The sequence below is a fragment of the Aethalodelphis obliquidens genome, unplaced genomic scaffold (genome assembly GCF_003676395.1).
Source record: "Aethalodelphis obliquidens isolate GAN/ISIS:26980383/991018 unplaced genomic scaffold, ASM367639v1 scaffold10, whole genome shotgun sequence".
Taxonomy (NCBI): Eukaryota; Metazoa; Chordata; class Mammalia; order Artiodactyla; family Delphinidae; genus Aethalodelphis; species Aethalodelphis obliquidens.
The window spans coordinates 6,486,865-6,511,848 of record NW_020837954.1 but is presented as its reverse complement, the minus strand read 5'-3'; the positions used below and the strand labels follow the sequence as shown (position 1 = coordinate 6,511,848).

Sequence of the window (24,984 nt, the reverse complement as noted above, 5' to 3'; positions counted from 1 at the left end):
AAAATTCTTCCCTAGAGGGAATCAATAGCAGAATAACAGGCAGAAGAGCGGATAAGTGACCTGGAAGATAAAATAGTGGAAATAACTACTGCAGAGCAGAATAAAGAAAAAAGAATGAAAAGAATTGAGGACAGTCTTAGAGACCTCTGGCACAACATGAAACGCACCAACATTCGAATTATAGGGGTCCCAGAAGAAGAAGAGAAAAGAAAGGGACTGAGAAAATATTTGAAGAGATTATAGTTGAAAACTTCCCTAATATGGGAAAGGAAATAATCGTTCAAGTCCAGGAAGCACAGAGAGTCCCATACAGGATAAATCCAAGGAGAAACACGCCAAGACACATATTAATCAAACTATCAAAAATTAAATACAAAGAAAACATATTAAAAGCAGCAAGGGAAAAACAACAAATAACACACAAGGGAATCCCCATAAGGTTAACAGCTGATCTTTCAGCAGAAACTCTGCAAGGCAGAAGGGAGTGGCAGGACATATTGAAAGTGATGAAAGGGAAAAACCTACAACCAAGATTACTCTACCCAGCAAGTATCTCATTCAGATTAGACAGAGGAATTAAAACCTTTACAGACAAGCAAAACCTAAGAGAATTCAGCACCACCAAAGCAGCTTTAGAACAAATGATAAAGGAACTTCTCTAGGCAGGAAACACAAGAGAAGGGAAAGACCTACAATAAGAAACTCAAGACAATTAAGAAAATGGTAATAGGAACATACATATCGATAATTACCTTAAATGTAAATGGATTAAATGCTCCAACCAAAAGAAATAGACTGGCTGAATGGATACAAAAACAAGAACTGTATATATGCTGTCTGCAAGAGACCCACTTCAGACCTAGGGACACATACAGACTGAAAGTGAGGGGAAAGAAAAAGATATTCCATTCAAATGGAAATCAAAAAAAAAGCTGGAGTAGCAATTCTCATATCAGACAAAATAGACTTTAAAATAAAGACTATTACAAGAGACAAAGAAGGACACTACATAATGATGAAGGGATCAATCCAAGAAGAAGATATAACAATTATAAATATTTATGCATCCAACATAGGAGCACCTCAATACATAAGGCAAATGCTAACAGCCATAAATGGGGAAATTGACAGTAACACAATCATAGTAGGGGACTTTAACACCCCACTTTCACCAATGAACAGGTCATGCAAAATGAAAATAAATAAGGAAACACAAGCTTAAAATGATACATTAAAAAAATGGACTTCATTGATATTTATAGGACATTCTATCCAAAAACAACAGAATACACTTTCTTCTCAAGTGCACATGGAACATTCTCCAGGATAGATCATATCTTGGGTCACAAGCCTTGGTAAATTTGAGAAAATTGAAATCGTATCAAGCATCTTTTGTGACCACAATGCTATGAGACTATATATCAATTAAAGGAAAAACACAGTAAAAAACACAAATACATGGAGGCTAAACTGTGTGCTTCTAAATAACCAAGAGATGACTGAAGAAATCAAAGAGGAAATCAAAAAATACCTAGAGACAAATGACAATGAAAACATGATGACCCATAATGTATGGGATACAGCAAAAGCAGTTCTAGGAGGGAAGTTTATAGCAATACAAGCCTACCTCAAGAAACAAGAAACATCTCAAATAAACAACCTAACCCTACACCTAAAGCAATTAGAGAAAGAAGAACAAAGAAAATCCAAAGTTAGCAGGAGGAAGGAAATCATAAAGATCAGATCAGAAATAGATGAAAAAGAAATGAAGGAAACAATAGCAAAGATCAAAATTAAAAGCTGGTTCTTTGAGAAGATAGGGAAAGTTGATAAACCGTTAGCCAGTGTCATCAAGAGAAAAAGGGAGAAGACTCAAATCAATAGAATTAGAAATGAAAAAGGAGAAATAACAACTGACACTGTAGAAATTCAAAGGACCATGAGAGATAACTACAAGCAACTATATGCCAATAAAATGGACAACCTGGAAGAAATGGAAAAATTCTTAGAAAAGCACAACCTTCCCAGACTGAACCAGGAAGAAATAGAAACTCTAAACAGACCAATCACAAGCACTGAAATTGAAACTGTGATTTTAAATCTTCCAGCAAACAAAATCCCAGGACCAGATGGCTTCACAGCGAATTCTATCAAACATTTAGAGAAGAGCTAAAACCTATCCTCTCAAACTCTTCCAAAATATAACAGAGGGAGGAACACTCCCAAACTCATTCTATGAGGCCACCATCACCCTGATACCAGACAAAGATGTCACAAAGAAAGAACACTACAGGCCAATATCATTGATGAACATAGATGAAAAAATTCTCAACAGAATACTGTCAAACGGAATCCTGCAGCACATTAAAAGGATCGTACACCATGATCAAGTGGGGTTCATCCGGGAATACAAGGATTACTCAGTATACACAAATCAATCAATATGAAAAACAATATTAACAAATTGAAGGAGAAAAACCATATGATCATCTCAATACATGCAGAAAAAGCTTTTGACAAAATTAAACACCCATTTATGATAAAGGCTGTCCAGAAATTAGGCATAGAGTGAACTTACCTCAACATAATAAAGGCCATATATGATAGACCCACAGCCTACATCTTTCTCAATGGTGAAAAACTGAAACCATTTCCTCTAATATCAGGAACAAGACTAGGTTGTCCACTCTCACCACTATTATTCAACATAGTTTTGGAAGTTTTAGTCACAACAATCAAAGAAGAAAAAGAAATAAAAGTAATCCAAATCAAAAAAGAAGAAGTAAAGCTGTCACTCTTTGCAGATAACATGATACTATACATAGAGTATGCTAAAGATGGTACCAGAAAACTGCTAGAGCTAATCAATGAATTTGGTAAAGTAGCAGGGTACAAAATTAATGCACAGAAATCTCTTGCATTCCTATACACTAATGATGAAAAATCTGAAAGAGAAATTAAGGAAACACTCCCATTTACCACTGTAACAGAAAGAATAAAATACCTAGGAATAAACCTACCTAGGGACACAAAAGACCTGTATGCAGAAAACTATGAGACACTGATGAAAGAAATTAAAGATGATACCAACAGATGGAGAGATGTTCTTGGATTGGAAGATTCAACATTGTGCAAATGACTATACTACCCAAAGCAATCTAGAGATTCAGTGCAATCCCTATCAAACTGCCACTGACATTTTTTACAGAACTAGAACAAAAAATTTCACAATTTGTATGGAAACACAAAAGACCCCTATTAGCCAAAGCAATATTGAGAAAGAAAAATGGAGATGAAGGAATCAGGCTCCTGGACTTCAGACTATACTACAAATCTATAGTAATCAACACAGTATGGTACTGGCACAAAAACAGAAATATAGATCAGTGGAACAGGATAGAAAGCTCAGAGATCAACCCACACACATATGGTCACTTTATTTTGATAAAGGAAGCAAAAATATACAATGGGGAAAAGACAGCCACTTCAATAAGTGGTACTGGGAAAACTGGACAGCTACATGTAAAGAATGAAAATAGAATATTCCCTAACACCATACACAAAAGTAAACTCAAAATGGATTAAAAACCTAAATGTAAGGCCAGAAACTATTAAACTCTTAGAGGAGAACAGACAGAACATTCTATGAGATAAATCACAACAAGATCCTTTTTGACCCACCTCCTAGAGAAATGGAAATAAAAACAAAAATAAATGGAACCTAATGAAACTTAAAAGCTTTTGCACAGCAAAGGATACCATAAAGAAGACAAAAAGACAACCCTCAAAATGGGAGAAAATATTTGCAAACGAAGCAAGTGACAAAGGATTAATCTCCAGAATATACAAGTGGCTCATGCAGCTCAATATCAAAAAAAAAAAACCCAATCCAAAAATGGGCAGAAGACCTAAATAAACATTTCTCCAAAGAAGATATACAGATTGCCAACAAACACATGAAAGGATGCTCAACATCACTAATCATTAGAGAAATGCAAATGAAAACTACAATGAGGTATCACCTCACACCAGTCGGAATGGCCATCAAAAAAATCTACAAACAATAAATGCTGGAGAGGGTGTTGGAGAAAAGGGAACCCTCTTGTATTGTTGGTGGGAATGTAAATTGATACAGCCACTATGGAGACCAGTATGGAGGTTCCTTAAAAAACTAAAAATAGAACTACCATAGGACCCAGCAATCCCACTACTGGGCATATACCCTGAGAAAAACCATTATATAAAAAAGTCATGTACCACAGTGTTCTTTGCAGATCTATTTACAATAGCCAGGACATGGAAGCAACCTAAGTGTCCATCAACAGATGAATGGATAAAGAAGATGTGGCACATATATACAATGGAATATTACTCAGCCATTAAAAGAAATGAAATTGAGTTATTTTTAGTGAGGTGGATGGACCTAGAGTCTATCATACAGAGTGAAGTAAGTCAGAGAGTGAAAAACAAATACTGTATGTTAACACATATATATGGAATCTAAAAAAAAAAAAAAGAAAACTGGTACTGAAAAACCTAGGGGCAGGACAGGAATAAAGACAGACTTAGAGAACAGACTTGAGGACACGGGGAAGGGGAAGGGGAAGCTGGGAAGAAGTAAGAGAGTATCTTTGACATATATACACTACCAAATGTAAAATAGATAGCTAGTGGGAGGCAGCCACATAGCACAGGGAGATCAGCTCGGTGCTTTGTGACCACCTAGAGGAGTGGGATAGGGAGGGTGGGAGGGAGACGCAAGTGGGAGGAGATATGGGGATATAGGTATATGTATAGCTGATTCACTTCGTTATAAAGTAGAAACTAACACACCATTATAAAGCAATTATACTCCAATAAAGATGCTAAAAAAAATGAATACAGACAGAGACAGAGTAAGCTAGACAGGACAAGCTCACTTTGCAAATATCATAGTATGATAACAATAACTTTAAAGTGAGACTAGGGAAGCAAGAAATTTCCTAAATGTTAGCAAACATTTTTTATAAGGTTATTACATGCTAGTCACTGGTCTAAATGCTTATATACATATTGAATACTTCAGCAGTCCTGAGGGAATTTCTTTTATATTCATCACTCTCATTTTACAGATGTGGTAACTAAGACCTATGCAGTTAAGGAATATAGCGAGGCTCAGACACTTAGTGAAGGTGGATTGCAAAACCCGACATTCCTGCTCCAGAACTGGCATTCCTAACCCATTACATGGAATGAAACAGCACAGTCCTTTCTGCCTCCGTGTTATCTACATGCTCAGCACAAAGTAAACTCTGCTACCACATGGAATAATAGTCACAGGAGAATATTCCTCTAGACCAGGAAATCAACTGCTATCATAATTTCAAGGGTAGATATATAATTTGAAAACTGCTTTGTTCCCTTCCCTCCCAATTGTGGAACATCACTGGGAAAATATTACTACTGTGTGAGAATCACTTACCTAAACAAGCCATAAAAGGAAACATCAAATTTAGATAAAAATTTACATCTCTCTCCTTTAAAAATTTTTCCTATGCTGTTTATCCTTTATTGTCCTGAAACCACTGAATTTAGAATTCTGGTAGAGAATTTATATGATAATGAAATTAACCCCTTGTTTTTTAATAATAATGACATTGTGATTTCTGATTTTAGAAAGGGAGAAAGGATAGTATTAAATACTAAAATGAGGTATGACTGTATTAGAACAAGGTGAGAATAAAGTACATATTAAATGATTAAATGAACAAAGTTGAAATAATAATTCACTTACCATACACATGCAGAGCATTTTGATAATCAAAAATGAATATTGTTATACAACATTAATTAAGGGCTGTCCAAACATAGTTAATTTTATATTAAAAACCATAGCCTGCAATTACTTGTGATGTTTTCTAAAAATTGTTTGGCAATGATGTCTTGATCTTCCAAAATATTCTCTTAAGTAGGACCATAGTTTGTGATTTCAGTTACAGAGATGGAATATGGTATAATGTCCTAGGACAGATATAGATTGCCCTGTATATGGGTGAGTTATATCCCCAAATGTATTAATTTGTAAGTTAGATATTTAGAACATGAATGATTTTGGATTGAAAGAGTTTCATAAATGGTGATAATGATCCCAAACTAGTTTACTAAAGACCACTGAACCCCAGTGTACTGCAGTGAACTCGGTTTCATGTGCTTCTTTGCCATCCATGTAGCTTCTTTTGTCAACTTGTCTTTTCAAGCCTTTTGCCTATTTTTAGTTGGTTCTTTTCTTAATAATTGTTGAGAGTTTTTAATGGAATCTGGATACAAGTCCTTTATCAGAAATATATTTTGCAAATACTTTTTCCCAGATTGTAGCTTTTCTCTTCACTTTTAAACAGTTTTTTCTAAGACTAGAAATTTGTAATTTTGATAAAGTCTATTGATTTTTATTTTATTTTATTTTCTGCTTTTTTAATTTTTGTTTTATATTGGAGTATAGTTGATTAACAATTTTGTGTTAGTTTTCAGGTGTACAGCAAAGTGATTCGGTTATACATATATCTATTCTTTTTCAAATTCTTTTCCATTTAGGTTATTATAGAATGTTGAGCAGAGTCCCCTGTGCTATACAGTAGGTCCTTGTTGGTTATCTGTTTTAAATATAGCAGTGTGTACATGTCAGTCTCAAACTCCCAATCTACCCTCCCCCTCTGGTAACCATAGATTCATTCTCTAAGCCTGTGAGTCTGTTTCTGTTTTGTAAATAGGTTCATATGTGTCATTGTTTTTATATTCCACACATAAACAATATCATATGATATTTGTCTATATCTGTAGGACTTACTTCACTTAGTACGATAATCTCCAAGTCCATCCATGTTGCTGCAAATAGCATTATTTCATTCTTTCTAATGGCTGAGTAATATTCCATTGTATGTATGTACCACATCTTCTTTATCCATTCATCCGTCGATGGACATTTAGGTTGCTTCCATGTCTTGGCTATTGTAAACAGCGCTGCAATGAAATTGGGGTGCACGTATCCTTTCAAACCATGTTTTTCTACGGATATATTTCCAAAAGTGGGATTGCTGGATCATATGGTAGCTCTATTTTTAGTTTTTTAAGGAACCTCCATACTGTTCTCCATAGTGGCTATACCAATTTATATTCCCACCAACAGTGTAGGAGGGTTCCCTTTTCTCCACACCCTCTCCAGCATTTATTGTTCATACATTTTTTGAAGGTGGCCATTCTGACTGGTGTGAGGTGATACCTCATTGTAGTTTTGATTTGCATTTCTCTAATAATTAGTGATGTTGAGCATCTTTTCATGTGCCTCCTGGCCTTCTGTATGTCTTTGGAGAAATGTCTATTTAGGTCTTCTGCCCATTTTTTGATTGGGCTATCTGTTTTTATGATACTGAACCGCATGAGCTGATTGTAAATTTTGGAGACTAATACTTTGAAAAGGGATTAGCAAGCAAGACCCTATTGATTTTTTTGGGTTTTTTTGATATTTATTTTTTTTTGAATTTTATTTTATTTTTAGAGAACATGTTTTTATTAGTTATCTATTTTATACATATTAATGCATATATGTCAATCCCAGTCTCCCAATTCATCCGACCACCCCCTCCCCACCCCGCTTTCCCCCCTTGGTGTCCATATGTTTGTTATCTACATCTGTGTCTCTATTTCTGCCTTGCAAACCGGATCATCTGTACCATTTTTCTACATTCCACATATATGCATTAATATACGATATTTGTTTTTTTTTCTGACTTACTTCACTCTGTATGACAGTCTCTAGGTCCATCTATGTCTCTACAAATGACCCAATTTCATTCCTTTTTATGGCTGAGTAATATTCGATTGTATATATGTACCCCATCTGCTTTATCCATTCATCTGTCGATGGGCATTTAGGTTGCTTCCATGACCTAGCTATTGGGAATAGTGCTGCTGTGAACATTGGGGAGCATGTGTCTTTTTGAATTACGGTTTTCTCTGGGTATTTTCCCAGGAGTGGGATTGCTGGGTCATATGGTAGTTCTGTGTTTAGTTTTTTAGTTTTTTAAGGAACTTCCATACTGGTCTCTATAGTGGCTGTATCAATTTACATTCCCACCAACACTGCAAGAGTGTTCCCTTTTCTCTACACCCTCTCCAGCATTTGTTGTTTGTAAATTTTCTGATGATTCCCCTTCTAACTGGTATGAGGTGATACCTCATTGTAGTTTTGATTTACATTTCTCTAATAATTTAGTGATGTTGAGCATCTTTTCATGTGTTTGTTGGCCATCTGTATGTCTTCTTTGGAGAAATGTCTATTTAGGTCTTCTGCCCATTTTTTGATTGGGTTGTTTGCTTTTTTAATATTGAGCTGCATGAGCTGTTTATACATTTTGGAGATTAATCCTTTGTCCGTTGATTCATTTGCAAATATTTTCTCCCATTCTGAGGGTTGTCTTTTCGTCTTGTTTATAGTTTCCTTTGCTGTGCAAAAGCTTTTAAGTTTCATTAGGTCCCATTGTTTATTTTTGTTTTTATTTCCATTACTCTAGGACACGGGTCAAAAAGGGCCTTGCTGTGATTTATGTCAAAGAGTGTTCTTCGTATGTTTTCCTCTAGGAGTTTTATAGTGTCCAGTCTTACATTTAGGTCTTTATTCCATTTTGACTTCATTTTTGTGTATTGCGTTAAGGAGTGTTCTAATTTCCTTCTTTTACATGTAGCTGTCCAGTTTTCCCAGCACAATTTATTGAACAGACTGTCTTTTCTCCATTGTATATCCTTGCCTCCTTTGTCATAGATAAGGTGACCATAGGTGAGTAGGTTTACCTCTGGGCTTTCACCCTGTTCCATTGTTCTATATTTCTGTTTCTGTGCCAGTACCATGTTCTCTTGATTACTGTAGCTTTGTAGTATAATCTGAAGTCAGAGAGTCTCATTCCTCCAGCTCTGTTTTTTTCCCTCAAGATTGCTCTGGCTATTCAGGATCTTTTGTGTCTCCATACAAATTTTAAGATTTTTTTGTTCTAGCTCCATAAAAAATGCTGTTGGTAATTTGATAGGGATTGCATTGAATCTGTAGATTGCTTTGGGTAGTATACTCATTTTCACAGTGTTGATTCTTCCAATCCAAGAACATGGTATATCTCTCCATCTGTTGGTATCATCTTTAATTTCTTTCATCAGTGTCTTATAGTTTTCTTCATACAGGTCTTTTGTCTCCCTAGGTAGGTTTATTCCTAGGTATTTTATTCTTTCTGTTACAGTGGTAAATGGGAGTGTTTCCTTAATTCCTCTTTCAGATTTTTCATCATTAGTGTATAGGAATGCAAGAGATTTCTGTGCATTAATTTTGTATCCTGCAACTTTACCAAATTCATTGATTAGCTCTAGTAGTTTTCTGGTGGCATCTTTAGGATTATCTATGTATAGTATCATGTCATCTGCAAACAGTGACAGTTTTACTTCTTCTTTTCCAATTTGTATTTCTTTTATTTCTTTTTCTTCTCTGATTGCTGTGGCTAAGACTTCCAAAACTATGTTGAATGAGAGTGATGAGAGTGGACATCCTTGTCTTGCTTGTGATTTTAGAGGAAATGCTTTCAGTTTTTCACCATTGAGATGGATGTTTGTTGTGGGTTTCTCATATGTGGCCTTTATTATGTTCCCTCTGTGCCCACTTTCTGGTGAGTTTTTATCATAAATGGGTGTTGAATTTTTCACAACCTTTTTCTGTACCTAATGAGATGATCATATGGTTTTTATACTTCAATTGGTTAATATGGTATGTCACATTGATTGATTTATGTATATTGAAGAATCCTTGCCTCCCTGGGATAAATGCCACTTGATCATGGTGTGTGATCCTTTTAAGGTGTTGTTGGACTCTGTTTGCTAGTATTCTGTTGGGAATTTTTGCATCTATACTCATCAGTGGTAATGGTCCGTAATTTTCTTTTTTTATAGTGTCTTTGTCTGGTTTTGGTATCAGGGTGATGGTGGCCTCATAGAATGAGTTTGGGTGTGTTCCTTCCTCTGCAGTTTTTTGGAAGAGTTTGAGAAGGATGGGTGTTAGCTCTTCTCTAAGTGTTTGATAGAAGTCACCTGTGAAACCATCTGGTCCTGGACTTCTGTTTTTTGGAAGATTTTTAATCACAGTTTCAATTTCATTTCTTGCGATTGATCTGCTCATATTTTCTATTTCTTCCTGGTTCAGTCTTGGAAGGTTATACCTTTCTAAGAATTTGTCCATTTCTTCCAGATTATCCACTTTTTTGTCATAGAGTTCCTTATAGTAGTCGCTTGTGATCCTTTGTATTTCTGTGGTGTCTGTTGTAACTTCTCCTTTTTAATTTCTAATTTTTTTGATTTGAGTCCTCTTCCTCTTTTTCTTGGTAAGTCTGGCTAAAGTTTTATCCTTTTGTTTATCTTGTAAAAGAACCAGCTTTTAGTTTTATTGATCTTTGCTATTGTTTCTATTTCATTTATTTCTGCTTTGATGTTTATGATTTCTTTCCTTCTACTAACTTTGGGTTTTGTTTGTTGTCCTTTCTCTATTTCCTTTAGGTGTAAGGTAGATTGTTTGAGATTTTCATCGTTTCTTGAGGTAGGATTGTGTTGCTATAAACTTCCCTCTTAGAACTGCTTTTGGTGCATCCCATAGCTTTTGGATCATCATGTTTTCATTGTCATTTGTCTCTAGGTATTTTTTGATTTCCTCTTTGATATCTTCAGTGATCTCTTGGTTATTTAGTATTGTATTGTTTAGCTTCCATGTGTTTCTGTTTTTTCCTTTTTTTCCCCCTGTAATTTATTTCTAATCTCATTGTGTTGTGGTTGGAAAAGATGCTTGATATGATTTCAATTTTCTTAAATTTGCCAAGGCTTTATTTGTGACCCAGATGTGATCTATCCTGGAAAATGTTCTGTGTGCACTTGAGAAGATAGTGTAATCTGCTGTTTTTTGGTGAAATGTCCTATAATCATCAGTTAAATCTATCTGGTCTGTTGTGTCATTTAAAGCTTGTGTTTCCTTATTAATTTTCTATTTGGATGATCTGTCCATTGGTGTAAGTGAGGTGTTAAAGTCCCCCACTATTATTGTGTTACTCTCGATTTCCTCTTTTATAGCTGTTAGCAGTTGCCTTACATATTGTAGTGCTTCTATGTTGGGTGCATATATATTTATAATTGTTTTATCTTCTTCTTGGATTGATCCCTTGATCATTACGTAGTGTCCTTCCTTGTCTCTTGTAACATTCTTTATTTTAAAGTCTATTTTATCTGATATGAGTATTGCCACTCCAGCTTTCTTTTAATTTCCATTTGCACGGAATATCTTTTTCCATCCCCTCACTTTCAGTCTGTATGTGGCCCTAGGTGAAGTGGGTCTCTTGTAGACAACATATATATGGATCTTGTTTTTGTATCCATTCAGCAAACCTGTTTCTTTTGGTTGGAGCATTTAATCCATTCAGATTTAAGGTAATTATCTATATGTATGTTCCTATTACCATTTTCTTAATCGTTTTGGGTTTGTTTTTGTAGGTCCTTTTCTTCTCCCATGTTTCCCACTTCAAGAAGTTCCTTTAGCATGTGTTGTAGAGCTGGTTTGGTGGTGCTGAATTCTCTTAGGTTTTGATTGTCTGTAAAGCTTTTGATTTCTCCATCAAATCTATATGAGATCCTTGCCGGGTAGAGTAATCTTGTTTATAGGTTCTTCCCTTTCATCACTTTGAATAGAGTTTTAGAGTTTCTGCTGAGAAATCAGCTGTTAACCTTTTGGGAGTTGCCTTTTATGTTATTTGTTGTTTTTCCCTTGTTGCTTTTAATAATTTTTCTTTGTCTTTAATTTTTGTCAACTTGATTACTATGTGTCTCAATGTGTTTCTCCTTGGGTTTATCCTGCCTGGGACTCTCTGTGCTTCTGGACTTGGGTGGCTGTTTCCTTTCCCATGTTAGGGAAGTTTTTGACTATAATCACTTCAGATATTTTCTTGGGTACTATCTCTCTCTCTTCTCCTTCCGGGACCCCTATAATGTGAATGTTGATGCATTTAATGTTGTTCCAGAAGTCTCTTAGGCTGTCTTCATTTCTTTTCATTCTTTCTTCTTTATTCTGTTCTGAAGCAGTGAATTCCACCGTTCTGTCCTCCAGGTCACTTATCCGTTCTTCTGCCTCAGTTATTCTGCTATTGATTCCTTCTAGTTTGTTTTTCATTTCAGTTATTGTATTGTTCATCTCTGTTTGTTTGTTCTTTAGTTCTTCCAGGTGTTCATTCTTTAATTCTTCTAGGTCTTGTTAAACATTTCTTATATCTTCTTGATCTTTACCTCCATTCTTTTTCCGAGGTCCTGGATCATCTTCACTATCATTATTCTGAATTCTTTTTCTGGAAGGTTGCTTACCTCTACTTCATTTAATTGTTTTTCTGGGGTTTTATCTTGTTCGTTCACCTGGTACATAGTCCTCTGCCTTTCCATCTTGTCTATCTTTCTGTGAATGTGGTTTTTGTTCCACAGGCTGCAGGACTGTAGTTCTTCTTGCTTCTGCTGTCTGCCCTCTGGTGGATGAGGCTATCTAAGAGGCTTCTGCAAGCTTTCTGATGGGAGGAACTGGTGGTGGGTAGAGCTGGGTATTGCTCTGGTGAGCAGAGCTCAGTACAACTTTAATCCACTTGTCTGCTGATGGAAGGGCCTGAGTTCCCTCCCTGTTGGTTGTTTGTCCTGAGGCAACCCAGCACTGGAGGCTACAGGCTCTTTGGTGGGGCTAATGGCGGACTCTGGGAGGACTCATGCGAACGAGTACTTCCCAGAACTCCTCTTGCCAGTGTCCTTGTCCCTGTGGTGAGCCACAGCCACCCCCCCGCTGTGGAGGGTTGGAGACCCTCCAACACTAGCAGGTAGGCCTGGTTCAGTCTCCTTTGAAGTCACTGCTCCTTCCCCTGGGTCCCAATGCACACACTGCTTTGTGTGTGCCCTCCAAGAGTGGAGTCTCTGTTTCCCCCAGTCCTGTTGAAGTCCTGCAGTCAAATCCCGCTAGCCTTCAAAGTCTGATTCTCTGGGAATTCCTCCTCCCATTGCCGGACCCCCAGTTTGGGAAGCCTTACATGGGGCTCAGAACCTTCACTGCAGTAGGTGGACTTCTGTGGTATAATTGTTCTCCAGTTTGTGAGTCACCCACCCAGTGGTTATGGGATTTGATTTTATAGTGATTGTGCCCCTCCTACCATCTCATTGCGTCTTCTCCTTTGTCCTTCGATGTGGAGTATCTTTTTTGGTGAGTTCCATTGTCTTCCTGTCAATGATTGTTCAGCAGTTAGTTGTGATTCCAGTGCTCTTGCAAGAGGGAGTGAGTGCATGTCCTTCTACTCTGCCATCTTGAACCAATCCCAGGCCTATTGATTTTTAAAAATGAGGTATATTTTTGGCATTGTATCTAAGACATCTTTGCTTAAACCAAGCTTATAAACATTTTCTCTGAGGTTCTCTTCTAGAGTTTTTATAGTTAGGCTTTATATTTAGGTCATTTTGAGTTAATTTTTGCAAATAATGCAAAAACATAAGATTAAGTCTACATATGCATATTTGAGAAAACGTCTAGTGTGTTTTACCATATTTTGTGCACTACCACAGTGTAGTGCCAGTTACAATGCTGTGATTTCAAAATATTTTCTCAATGAAATGATTATGCAACTATTCTTTGAGTTAATAATTATACCCATTTCAAAGATGAGGGAAATGAGATACAGAGAGATCTTGCAGCCTAAAAGTGGTAGGTGGAAACAGCAATGAAGCCACTTTATCTCACTCTAAAAGTTATATGCTGTCCACTGTTGTAAAAAGATAATTGTTTTCAGCAATAAAGTTCCCATGCTGTGAATGACGTGTTCAGATCATAAATTATTTCTCTCCACCTCTTTCTCCCTACTGGAGCCTGGGCTCTGCACCCTAGATCCCTACTGCCCTCAAACCCAGCATGACCCTTGGCCCTAATGCCCAGATGAATGGATAAACTGATGCCCTTTTCAAAAGATTCAACTGGTGAGTGGATAAGCAAACTGTAGCATACCAGCCAAATGGAATTTGACTCAGCACACAAGGATGAATTTCAAATGCATTATGATGTTAGAGGCTACACTCAAAAGACTACATTTATATGACATTTTGGAAAAGGGACAGAAAATAAATCAGTGGTTGCTGGGGAATGGGGGTGGGAAAGAGTTTGTCTCCAAAGGGGCCCAGGGGAATTTGGGAACGGTTGAAAAAAATTGTTCCATATTTCGATTATGGTATTGGTTACACAATTGTATGTGTTTGTCAAAAGTGTTCACAACAAAGCATAGATTTTACTTTGAGTAAAATATTTACTCAGTAAGTGTGACTGAAAAGCATCAAAGCAGATTTTCAATTAATAAAGCTCTTTTATTCTGATAAATCAGAGCAGACCAACTGAACCAGTCAGCCTGATTCTTCTTACAAGAATACAAGGAGTCCCTTAGCAGTAAATTCCCTCCTCTGGGCACCCTTGAGCAGCAGCCAGAACTATTCCTGTTCACAGCAGGTGCCTGGTCAGCAGGCATTGAGCTGAATTCAGCCATCACTGAACTGTTGCTTCTTTGGGAGTGGGAATATCCAGCAAATTTCACAGCTTTTAAGGTTTTTGTTTGTTTGTTTATGAATCAAGAGTAAGCATCTGTTTTTAAGAAAAGTACAGTGAGACTTAAAGAAACTTGAAGCAAAGCATATAGGACCTCAGCATGTTGTCTCTATATGCAAAGATATTTGACAACAGTGATGCTATTTGTTGCCAGAAACCCCGCTGCCTATAAGAACATTTCATTATAAAACTGTACCTAACCTTTCTCTACCAGCCTTTTGTAAGTAGTCTAAAGGGCAGTTTGTATGCTGGTATTCCTCATGCAAATGAGGTCATTATCCTTTTAAAGGTATAAAGTCTCCTGTATGTGATGGAGCTTTCTAAGAAACAGGCTTGACCTTTCTTTCCCCTATTCCGGGTGCCTGCAGAGCCTGCACTCATTAGCTAGAATTTGACTCCATGACATTTTTACTTAATTTTCTTTTTCCTCTATGTTGGACACATGGGGCAACCATTTATATTCTTTCTTGACCCGAGATGCTCTCAAATCTCTTTCCAGCTGTGGCATTTTTCATTCAGTCACATCAGGATATAGTGATCCTTCCTTCCCCTCTGCAATTCCCAACTGTTAATTGTTTCATTTTAGAGAAGGGACTAGACACAGTCCTATGGACTTAGCACCATTTAATTAGCATTAACCAGAACAGTGGAAAGAAAAGCAATTTCCTCTGGAGTGGAAACATATTCTTTATGAGGTAGTAGAGGAAACGAATAATAATAGTTTTTAAAGGCCTTAATTTTTTTATGTGCTGTGATTGATGATGGATTTAAAAGCAGTACTTCCCTCTATTAGTATTGATGATGATGATGACAATAATAATAATTACAAATAAATAATAATTGGGATTCAAACCCAGATCTTTCTGATTACAAAGCCCATACCGTTAATTATTATGCTAAGAAATCCCTGTGATAACTACTACCAGTATGCCAAGGACTGTGCTAATCACCTTGTGTCCTCCTCACAGCCTACCTAACAAGGTGAGCTTCACTAAGCCAGTTTGAGAGAGAGGGACACTGAGGTTCAGAGAGGGGAAGTAACACATCCAAGGTCGCCCATTTGCTGTGACTGGGATCAGAGCCCAGATATGCTCTGACACTAAGTCCGTACTTATCACCACTGCCTGCACCACTCTGCCTATAGAGTAATGACGCACTAGCAAAGACATCTCTGGGAGTGTCAAGGACATTGCTAGTTACTTTTTAAAATGTGCAAATTGTGATCCACGTTATGAGTCTGATGGGCTTTGGGCTTTGCTTTTGAACTTGAAATACTATATTTACAGATTATTAGGACTTAAAATGTGGAACCTTAGAACTGCAGGCTAGCAATATCAGTTTTAAAGACATTGCTTCATTTATTCAACCATGGACATTAATTGATTGCTTAATGTGTGCATAAACTCAGAGAAGGTGTACTCTCTATCCTTCAGCAATCTGCTAATGTCAGGTGTGATTGCATAAAGGGGTAAAGGGTGTCAGCATAGCGTGATACATTTTATGATACGAGTGTGCCCAGGAGCTTATCAGAACATAGAAGAGGGCAGTTAATGTCAGGTGGGGGTGGGCTTATCACTGAAGGCTTCCCAGAACAGGTGATACTGAGCTGAGTTGTGGGATGGGAAGCAGAAGGGAAGGTTTGTGTGAAGGGCAGGGAGGCATATATCAGTAATGACTGGATCAAAAAGTATGTTGAGGGGAGTGTTAATATGAGGGTCTTTGGCAACTTCTTAACATGGAGGTGGACGGATATAATAACTCGTCTTACAGCTCTCTTCCTTTAGTTACATAGAGTTCCATTTTGTATCTGTTTCATCCTAGTAGCCTTCCTGGCAGAAGACATTGCTACTACTGTAACAGTTATTCTGCAGCAGCTACAGAGCTCAGTTGCCTGAGAGGGAAACAAAGGATTGATTGCTCAGGTGTTAACTGTAACTCTCCAGGTTCATGAACAGATCCTAAACTTCTTGTGCAGAATTTTTAGCCCTACCATCATAACTCCTACTGTCCTGCTGCTTGCCTCTGGTTAAAAAGAAAAATAAAAGAAGGCAAATAAGGATCTGTTTCCTTCTGAGAAGGAATGAATGAATACTTGTGAACTTCCTTAATTTTCATACTAGAACATAGGCCTTGTCACCTGCATGCCTGACATTTAACAAGCGTAGGGATCTCTCCTTGAATGTTTGTGATTATATTATAAATGCTTGAAACTATTGAACATAATTCTGTGACCTAGCACATATAATTATTGTAAATAAACCTATACTAAATAAAAGAGAATATTACATGACTCTTAAGGCACATCAGTCAGTAGTGCCTGCTACATGATCATGCTGATAAATCTTTCCCATTTGTTTTCTATCACTTTGAAGATTTATGAATTTCTTTTACTTTCTAAAGTCTTTTTTTCCTCCAGAGATTTGATAAGCACTCACTTCCGTTTCCTTCTAGTTTTTCCATGGTTTGTTATTTTAACTTTTTACTCATCAGGTATTTTATATATATATATATATATTTATATATTTGTATAACATAGGAGATAAGCTTCTAAATTGTGTTCCCCCCAAGTAGCTAAATGTTACTAATTGTTAATCATTTGTTAAATTATGTTTCCCTGCTACATTGATTTATGATATCTATTCTATCATATTTAAAATTCATACATAGAGTAGATTTCTATGTTATCAGCTCTATCCTGTTGATCTCTTTTGTCTTACACAACCACCACTTACTTTTTTTATATAAATTTATTTGTATTTATTTTTGGCTGCGTTGGATCTTCGTTGCTGCGCGTGGGCTTTCTCTAGTTGCGGCCAGCGGGGGCTGCTCTTAGTTGCGGTATGCGGGCTTCTCATTGCCGTGGCTTCTCTTGTTGCAGAGCACAGGCTCTAGGTGTGCAGGCTTCAGTAGTTGTGGTGTGCAGGCTCAGTAGTTGTGGCTCGCGGGCTCTAGAGCACAGGCTCAGTAGTTGTGGCACACAGGCTTAGTTGCTCTGCGGCACATGGGATCTTCCCGGACCTGGGCTCGAACCTGTGTCCCCTGCATTGGCAGGTGGATTCGTAACCACTGCACCACCAGGGAAGTCCCACCACTTACCTTTTTTTTTTTTAATTTATTTATTTTATTTTTGCTGTGTTGGGTCTTCGTTTCCTTGCGAGGGCTTTCTCTAGTTGTGGCAAGCGGGGCCCACTCTTCATCGCGGTGCATGGGCCTCTCACTATCGCGGCCTCTCTTGTTGCGGAGCACAGGCTCCAGACACTCAGGCTCAGTAGTTGTGGCTCACGGGCCCAGTTGCTCCGCGGCATGTGGGATCCTCCCAGGCCAGGGCTCGAACCCGTGTCCCCTGCATTAGCAGGCAGATTCTCAACCGCTGCGCCACCAGGGAAGCCCCCCACCACTTACTTTTAAATATCATAGTTTTGGGCTTCCCTGGTGGCGCAGCAGTTGAGAGTCCACCTGCCAGTGCAGGGGACACGGGTTCGTGCTCCGGTCCGGGAAGATGCCACAACGGGAGAAGCCACAACAGTGAGAGGCCCACGTACCGCAAAAAAAAAAAAAAAAACATAGTTTTATAGAATATTTTGATATGACTAGGGCTAAATTTCTTCATTAACTCTCCTTTTAAACTCTTCCACTCTTATCAGAGTATCTTCTATTTTTCTTACAGAAGGCCTTTGGCATAATTCCACAAGCCCAACAAGAGTCTGTTAGAATATTGTGGTAGATGTTTTCATAAGATTAAAAATAAATTTATATAACTCACCTGGGCCTATTGAGAACAGATCAGATTAGCTAATCTTTGTTCATCTACCCTAGACTTTCTTTCGTTCTTGAGTATATTTGATATTTCTTCTTCCCTTTATTTATTTATTTAGTTTGAATATAGATACTCCTCTTCTAGAAAAGGTAGAAGCAAAACTACAGTTGAATAGGTTAGCTTTTTCTACTTTGTTAGCATTAAACTCTTTTTTCCATGGTGCAGGCCTATCTCGTCCTCATTCTTGCCACATATGACACACAGCTAAACAGCCTTTTGTTCTTTCCAGCTTTTTAAAAGCTTCAGCTTTCTCCTCCTGTTAGCCTTCTTAAGGTGGTTCTCACTGGCCAGGCCACTATTTGCTGTTTCCCTGACTCTGCTGCTCCTTCTGTAGCTGCATTCTCTTTCTGAGTATAAGCCTAACAGAGTTCCCTGGGCAGTTACATCAGTTTCTCTAGGTACTACCCCCTCTTCTCCCTAATTAGGGTAACTTGTTATTGTGCTGTCACTCTGGCTTGTGAGACCTTTTTATTCCTCTTGGAGCCTTTTTTTTTTTTTAAACATCTTTATTGGAGTATAATTGGTTTACAATGTTGTGTTAGTTTCTGCTGTATAACAAAGTGAATCAGCTATACATATACATATATCCCCATATCTCCTCCCTCTTGCATCTCCCTCCCACCCTCCCTATCCCACCCCTCTAGGTGGTCACAAAGCACCGAGCTGATCTCCCTGTGCTATGCGGCTGCTTCCCACCAGCTATCTATTTTACATTTGGTAGTGTATATGTGTCCATGCCACTCTCTCACTTCGTCCCAGCTTACCCTTCCCACTCCCCGTGTCCTCAAGTCCATTCTCTACATCTGTGTCTTTATTCCTGTCCTGTCCCTAGGTTCTTCAGAGCTTTTTTTTTTTTTTAGATTCCATATATATGTGTTAGCCTACGGTATTTGTTTTTCTCTTTCTGACTTACTTCACTCTGTATGACAGACCCTAGGTCCATCCACCTCACTACAAATAACTCAATTTCGTTTCTTTTTAGGTCTGAGTAATATTCCATTGTATATATGTGCCACATCTTCTTTTTAAGAGTCTGGCCATATACTTATAAAATATTTTCCCAGAACTTTCTGAACTGCCTGATCAGCATATCTAAATACATTTTATGTTTCTTCTCTTGGCTGCTGTAATCTTTGGGATGATATATTCACAGCCTCCCAAGTTCCCATCATTGCTCCTCACTAATGTTTTTCTGGTCATATGTGAGTGAAAAATTGAAATTTCTGTCTTTTTTTCTCCAGTTATCTAAAAGATGTTTTTGTAAGTGTCTCAACAAGAATTTGTTTAATGCTCTTGTTTCTGAAGAGCTATGGGACTTTCCCGACTCTAGACATCTCCACGTATAACAAAAATGTGAACCGTGTGATTAATTTGAACAGTGCTTGCGTGAAGGGAGTATCTGGTACAACAGTGGCTTGGAGAGACTGGGATCAATGGAGAAGCAAAAAGAAATGACCAACCTCAGGGTGTAGGTATTAGGTGGTGGAATGGGGGCGAGGCAGGTACACATCTGCAGGCGTAATTTTACAGGCACAGATATCTGGGCCACAATAGTGTGTAAATGATCTATTGTAATTTCTCAGTTACCTGTGTCATGGACAATTTGTTGGAGTCACTCTTGCTAACTGTCCTGACAGTGCACCAACAATCAAGAGCCTACAAAATTATAATTATAAAGAAATTTGTAAGTAGTCTTACAAATTTTCTATAATTAAATAAAATCAGGCTATACAAAATGTTTCCTCTTTCCTTTATCCTATTCTTTGCTTTTCAAAACACTCTTCATCCTTCAAGATTCTGTTCAGCGATCCCTCCTTGATGAAGCTTTCCCTGATAGACCCAGGCAGTCTTAGTTGCCCTTTCTTTTGTGTTTCCATCCCTGCATCTTGTATTATGATTATTTATGGGTCTCTCATCCTCATTTTGACTTTGAACCCTCAACAACAGATACTATTCCTTGTTATTTTTCTATTTCTAATATATACTATATTATAATACATATATATTACTATATAGTAGGTTCTAGATATATTAGTAAAACATAATATTAATCAACTATATGCTTGAAGGTATTAGGCCTGCTTGACTTACATGAGCTGATTTAAGAAAGACACAAAAATGTCTTAATTTAAATGCTTGCTTTTAGAACTATCACCTCCAAATAGAAATTACGGAGTAGTGTTTGGGACTCAATATAAAAAAATATTTCTAATAATTTGAGATATTTACGAATACAGTAAACTGATTTGTGAATAGTTATCATTCCACTAATGAAAGCTCTCACGGAACAGAGGATTATTTATGTGTATCTATTATGTGTGTGTATGGATGAATGATAGGATGTTAAAGTGAATATGGTTTCTTATCCACAGAATACCTTAAAACTGATGAGTATTTGTATTTATGTGCGGAGAGTGATATTCAGAAGCTATTTTCAATATTCCAGAGGTTAAGAAAAAAACAAATTTATCTACAACAAATCTTAATTTTTAAAAGCTTCATAATGTTTTGCTTTGGGCCAGACTTATCAATTGAATGACACTGGTTATCATGTAGACACAAAACTCGAATTGGGTGTTAGTTATCATTACCTTTGATTTTTGTAAAAATTTTAAAACCAGTTATTGTTACTAACTCCAATTTGTTTGGAGGGAGAAGGATTTCAAAAAATGGAGTATATGCAGAAAGCATGTTAAAAGAATTTTTGACTATGAACTGAATTAATTTCATTTTATACATTATTTCATGGACTTTTTTTCCTCAGTAATTTTTGCATCTCTGAATTAAGGATGCACCTTACAATAGTGGTGTGTTGTATTTAATTGCAGTGTTTCTTAAGTCTTTGCTAGTAATTCATAAAATAAAGATGCAGCTTTATAATCGACAGAATTTTGATGGTCAGAGAATATGATGATTAGATTCAGAGTCGCTGAGAGAATTTGTATGGTTCAGCTGTCAGGCTGTCTGAATCAAGATCCTGTGTTACCTAGGGCAGCTCCTTAATTTTTCTGAGACAGTTTTCTCATCTATAAAGTGGAGACAATAGTATCTACTTCATAGAGTCCTTGTGAAAAATTGAATGAGATGTTACTTGAAATGTGTTAAGCTTTTCTTCTTCTTATACCTGTTCCAACTTGGCAATGCCAGAACACTTCTCCCAAATTGCCAAAATTACCAGTAAAAATAAATTACTAAAACTCTTGGAAGATAGGACATTATTTGATTTTATTATGCAAATATTTTTGACCTCCAGAGATTATTTATTTTGCTTTGGAAGCCTGATTTCTTCTGTACTGCTAACCAAACAGTTTATTCCATTTTGTGCAACAATTTATCATGAACCTTAAAAGAAGTACTGATTATCTTAGAGTTTTTGGCTCAATTACCTGTTTTAAATGCTCAGTGACTAAGGAAAGCATGTTATTTTCTCCTCTCCTGCACGGTGGAGTATAACAATAGACTGAACAAAGCAAATCAAAGATACACAGGTACCAGTATAAGGGGCCCATTGTGTTTAGTTTGTAGCCCTGTCATATGGTTTTAATTTAGGTCACCTGATTGATTATGACATACTGACAGATAGCACATTGTTCTCTCTTGGAATCTCTAGACACTTTAGTATTTCTATTCTTATCTGTCCATTTTGCTTCCAAACCTTAAGTGAAATGGAATTACAGCATTCACTTTGTTTTCCTGTGCTAAGTGATTATCTCTGAAGTGCAATTTTGTGATTAGGCAAGATGGCATGCATACACTCAGCTAATGCTGATTTCCCCCAGGGTGCAGAAACAGGTAAATTCATAATGAATGGATGTTGTGCTTTGATTTCAAATGCATGTGAAACCTCACCACACTTGGTAGTTTTATTTTAAAAAATGTATTTAATTATTCTAAAATTAACAGGAGAATATTAAAATTGAACTTTAGAAAATGGCATTTAAACATAAGTCAAGGGTGCTAACTGCTTATGAATGTTAATCCCCTTCAGAAAGTGAAAAAACAAACGTACCTGACATAAACTGGATGGGGGGGGGGGGTCATTGAAAATCTTCTTTTTAATTATTTATATTCTTTCTGATTAATTCAAAAAATATCTGAACACATCTAGGTATTAGTATTGTCAAATTCTAACATTCCTTATTTTGAAAACTACCTTAATTATTCAACTAATTGCTATCATGGTATTGTCACCATTGTTTGGGTGACATTTGGCAGGGGTGGGAGATGGGGGGAGAGGCAGGGGAGAAATTAGGAGTTAATGGTTGGCACAAAGTATTTTCTTTAATTATTTTCTTTGATGTTTTAAAAACAAATTTGTCCATGACTGGGAGAGACCAATTTTAAAGAAGATTTAGCATTTACAAAATTAGATACACTTTGACCAAATTATAAAAGTAGTTGATTGGAACCCAAACCATACTTTTTTACTGATTTACTTAGAATAAGCATTGACTGTAATATTGTGAAACTTGAAGTGAGAAACATAATAATACAATTTCCCAATCTTATTTCAATTGAAATCCTTTTTGTAAGGAACCTTGACACTAATCAGAACTCCTTGTAGGCAATGCTAGAGCAACTTACTTGGCTGCACTTCTTTGATTAGCTCCTTCTTCCCACACTTTAATCTCTTAGTGTAGTGTCTGGTATATAGTAATAGCTCAATAAATCTTAACCTTATTATTATTCTCATTATCTTTCCATTGAGTAAAACTAGTACCTTTAATAAGTTGATGGATGATTTCCAATAGTAAAGCATATTAATTTGGAATAAAGTACTTTTATTCAAGGGAAAACTGACCCATTAAAAATTTTAATCTCTTTTTATGGTCCAGATATACGTCTGTGAACTATCAGTAATACCCTTTCTGGTTGAAGTGATTCACTTTCCTGCATGTTCTGTTGTCACTTGCCCTGAGGGATGTGATACCCTCAAAGTTGTCCTCATAATTTTGGACACCTATCTAGCAGAGATGAATTGCCTACAGTTTCAGCGTTCACTCTGTCACACCTTGCATACTTACCAAGGTAAGCACTTCATAAGTATACTCCACAGGTGATTCGTTAGCCTGCTATCCACGACACCATCAGGAAAACTGCAGATGTTTATCTCCCTCACTATGGGGCTGTTGGATATAACTCTTTGGGCAGAGTTAGGAAAGGTAAGATGTAACACTGGTATGATGAAAAGGACAGTGGATTGGGGACAAAACACTTGTGGTTTGTAGTCTTAGTTCTGTTTAGTAACTTAGGCCAAATTTTGTAGCTTCTTTGAACCTTAGAAGTTATTTTATAGTTATTGTGGAGTTTTTTTGTTTGTTTTTATCTGCCTTTCTGCTGGTCTGGTAGGCTCTGTAAAGATGTCTTACTTATCTTTACATCTCTGTCCCTGGAATGGTGCCATTGACAATATTGAAAAGGTGTTTAACAAATGTGTGTTGAAAAAGTAAGGCAAGAAGACAAACAGGAGGAAGAGAAGGGAAGGCAGAATAGAAGGATGTATTTAAGGCCTAAATTTTCCCCCAAATTCTCTTTGCATAAAACCTTACGAAATCAAGTGCATATAGTTCTATTCTAAGTTAATGGAAGTTTACACTTTAAGGGTTAGGAGAAGTCACCATTGGTCAGACCTTCTCTTTTTATGTATGGGAAACTGAGGCTCGTGATGATTCAGTGAGTTGTCAGTAAGGTAATGGCAAAGCCTCATCCAGCTCTTCTCACTCGTAGGTCAGCACTTCCTGGACTATTACGGACAGCCTTAATATCAGGCTATATATGTAAATAGATCCAGAAAGATATAGCCCTACACACTAGAATTTGGGGAAGAGGGGTGGTCTTTCACTTTCATTTATCTGTACCTTTCTATTTCTTGATTCAAGCAATACCAAAAAATCGTGAACTATTTTTATAACATAATAAAAATATCACGTGGAAAAGTATAATTTTTAAAACATAATGAATTTCAATACTCTGTACGAATACCATATGGGATAAATAACAATAAGCATAACAAAAAGTACCCTATAGCATGAATATGATTTGCTAAAATATATTTATCAGAGTGGGCTGAAATTCACCAGTGTGTGTATTAAATCCCTCTGTTTGGCATATTGATGAAGAGACTGCTTGTTATTTTTAGGTCAGGATTTAAATGCTTGGTTATATTGCCTAAGAGTTCAAACAACTGTATCTCCCCAAAAGAGGCCGCCCAGATTTCTTCCAGTTGGGCCCCACCCTTCTAATGTACTTCTTCAAGGTCATATTCAAGTACACTGTCTTCTGATCTGTCTAAATTCCATTCATCAAGTGTTTCCTTTCCATTAATATTTCTGAATACCTCTCTGGCTCATTTAGGTAAGAGAAAAAGCAAAGTGTTTTAAAGCAACATCCCGTATTTATAGATTGAATTGAGTTATTCTTTCATTCATTCTTTGTTCTAGCGTTTTGGCTATTTTTGAAGTGGCCTGAGACCTTGATAAGCAGGAAGACAAGAAAGAGGTTCCTTTGCCACCAC

The 24,984-nt window shown here is 36.9% G+C and overlaps 1 protein-coding gene across 2 annotated transcripts in view; it reads left to right on the top strand.

The window, feature by feature from the left end:
• Nucleotides 1-24,984, top strand: part of PRKD1 (protein kinase D1) — a 334,650-nt gene that overhangs the window by 225,911 nt on the left and 83,755 nt on the right. Inside the window, exon 1 of one of the 2 annotated variants that reach the window (XM_027110976.1) lies at nucleotides 23,318-23,498. The exons of the other annotated variant lie outside the window; for it this stretch is intronic. Within the exon in view, the coding sequence (XP_026966777.1) occupies nucleotides 23,444-23,498 (55 nt within the window). The 5' untranslated portion in view covers nucleotides 23,318-23,443. Of the gene's footprint in view, nucleotides 1-23,317; nucleotides 23,499-24,984 lie in introns of those variants that run through there. 2 annotated transcript variants of the gene reach the window in all.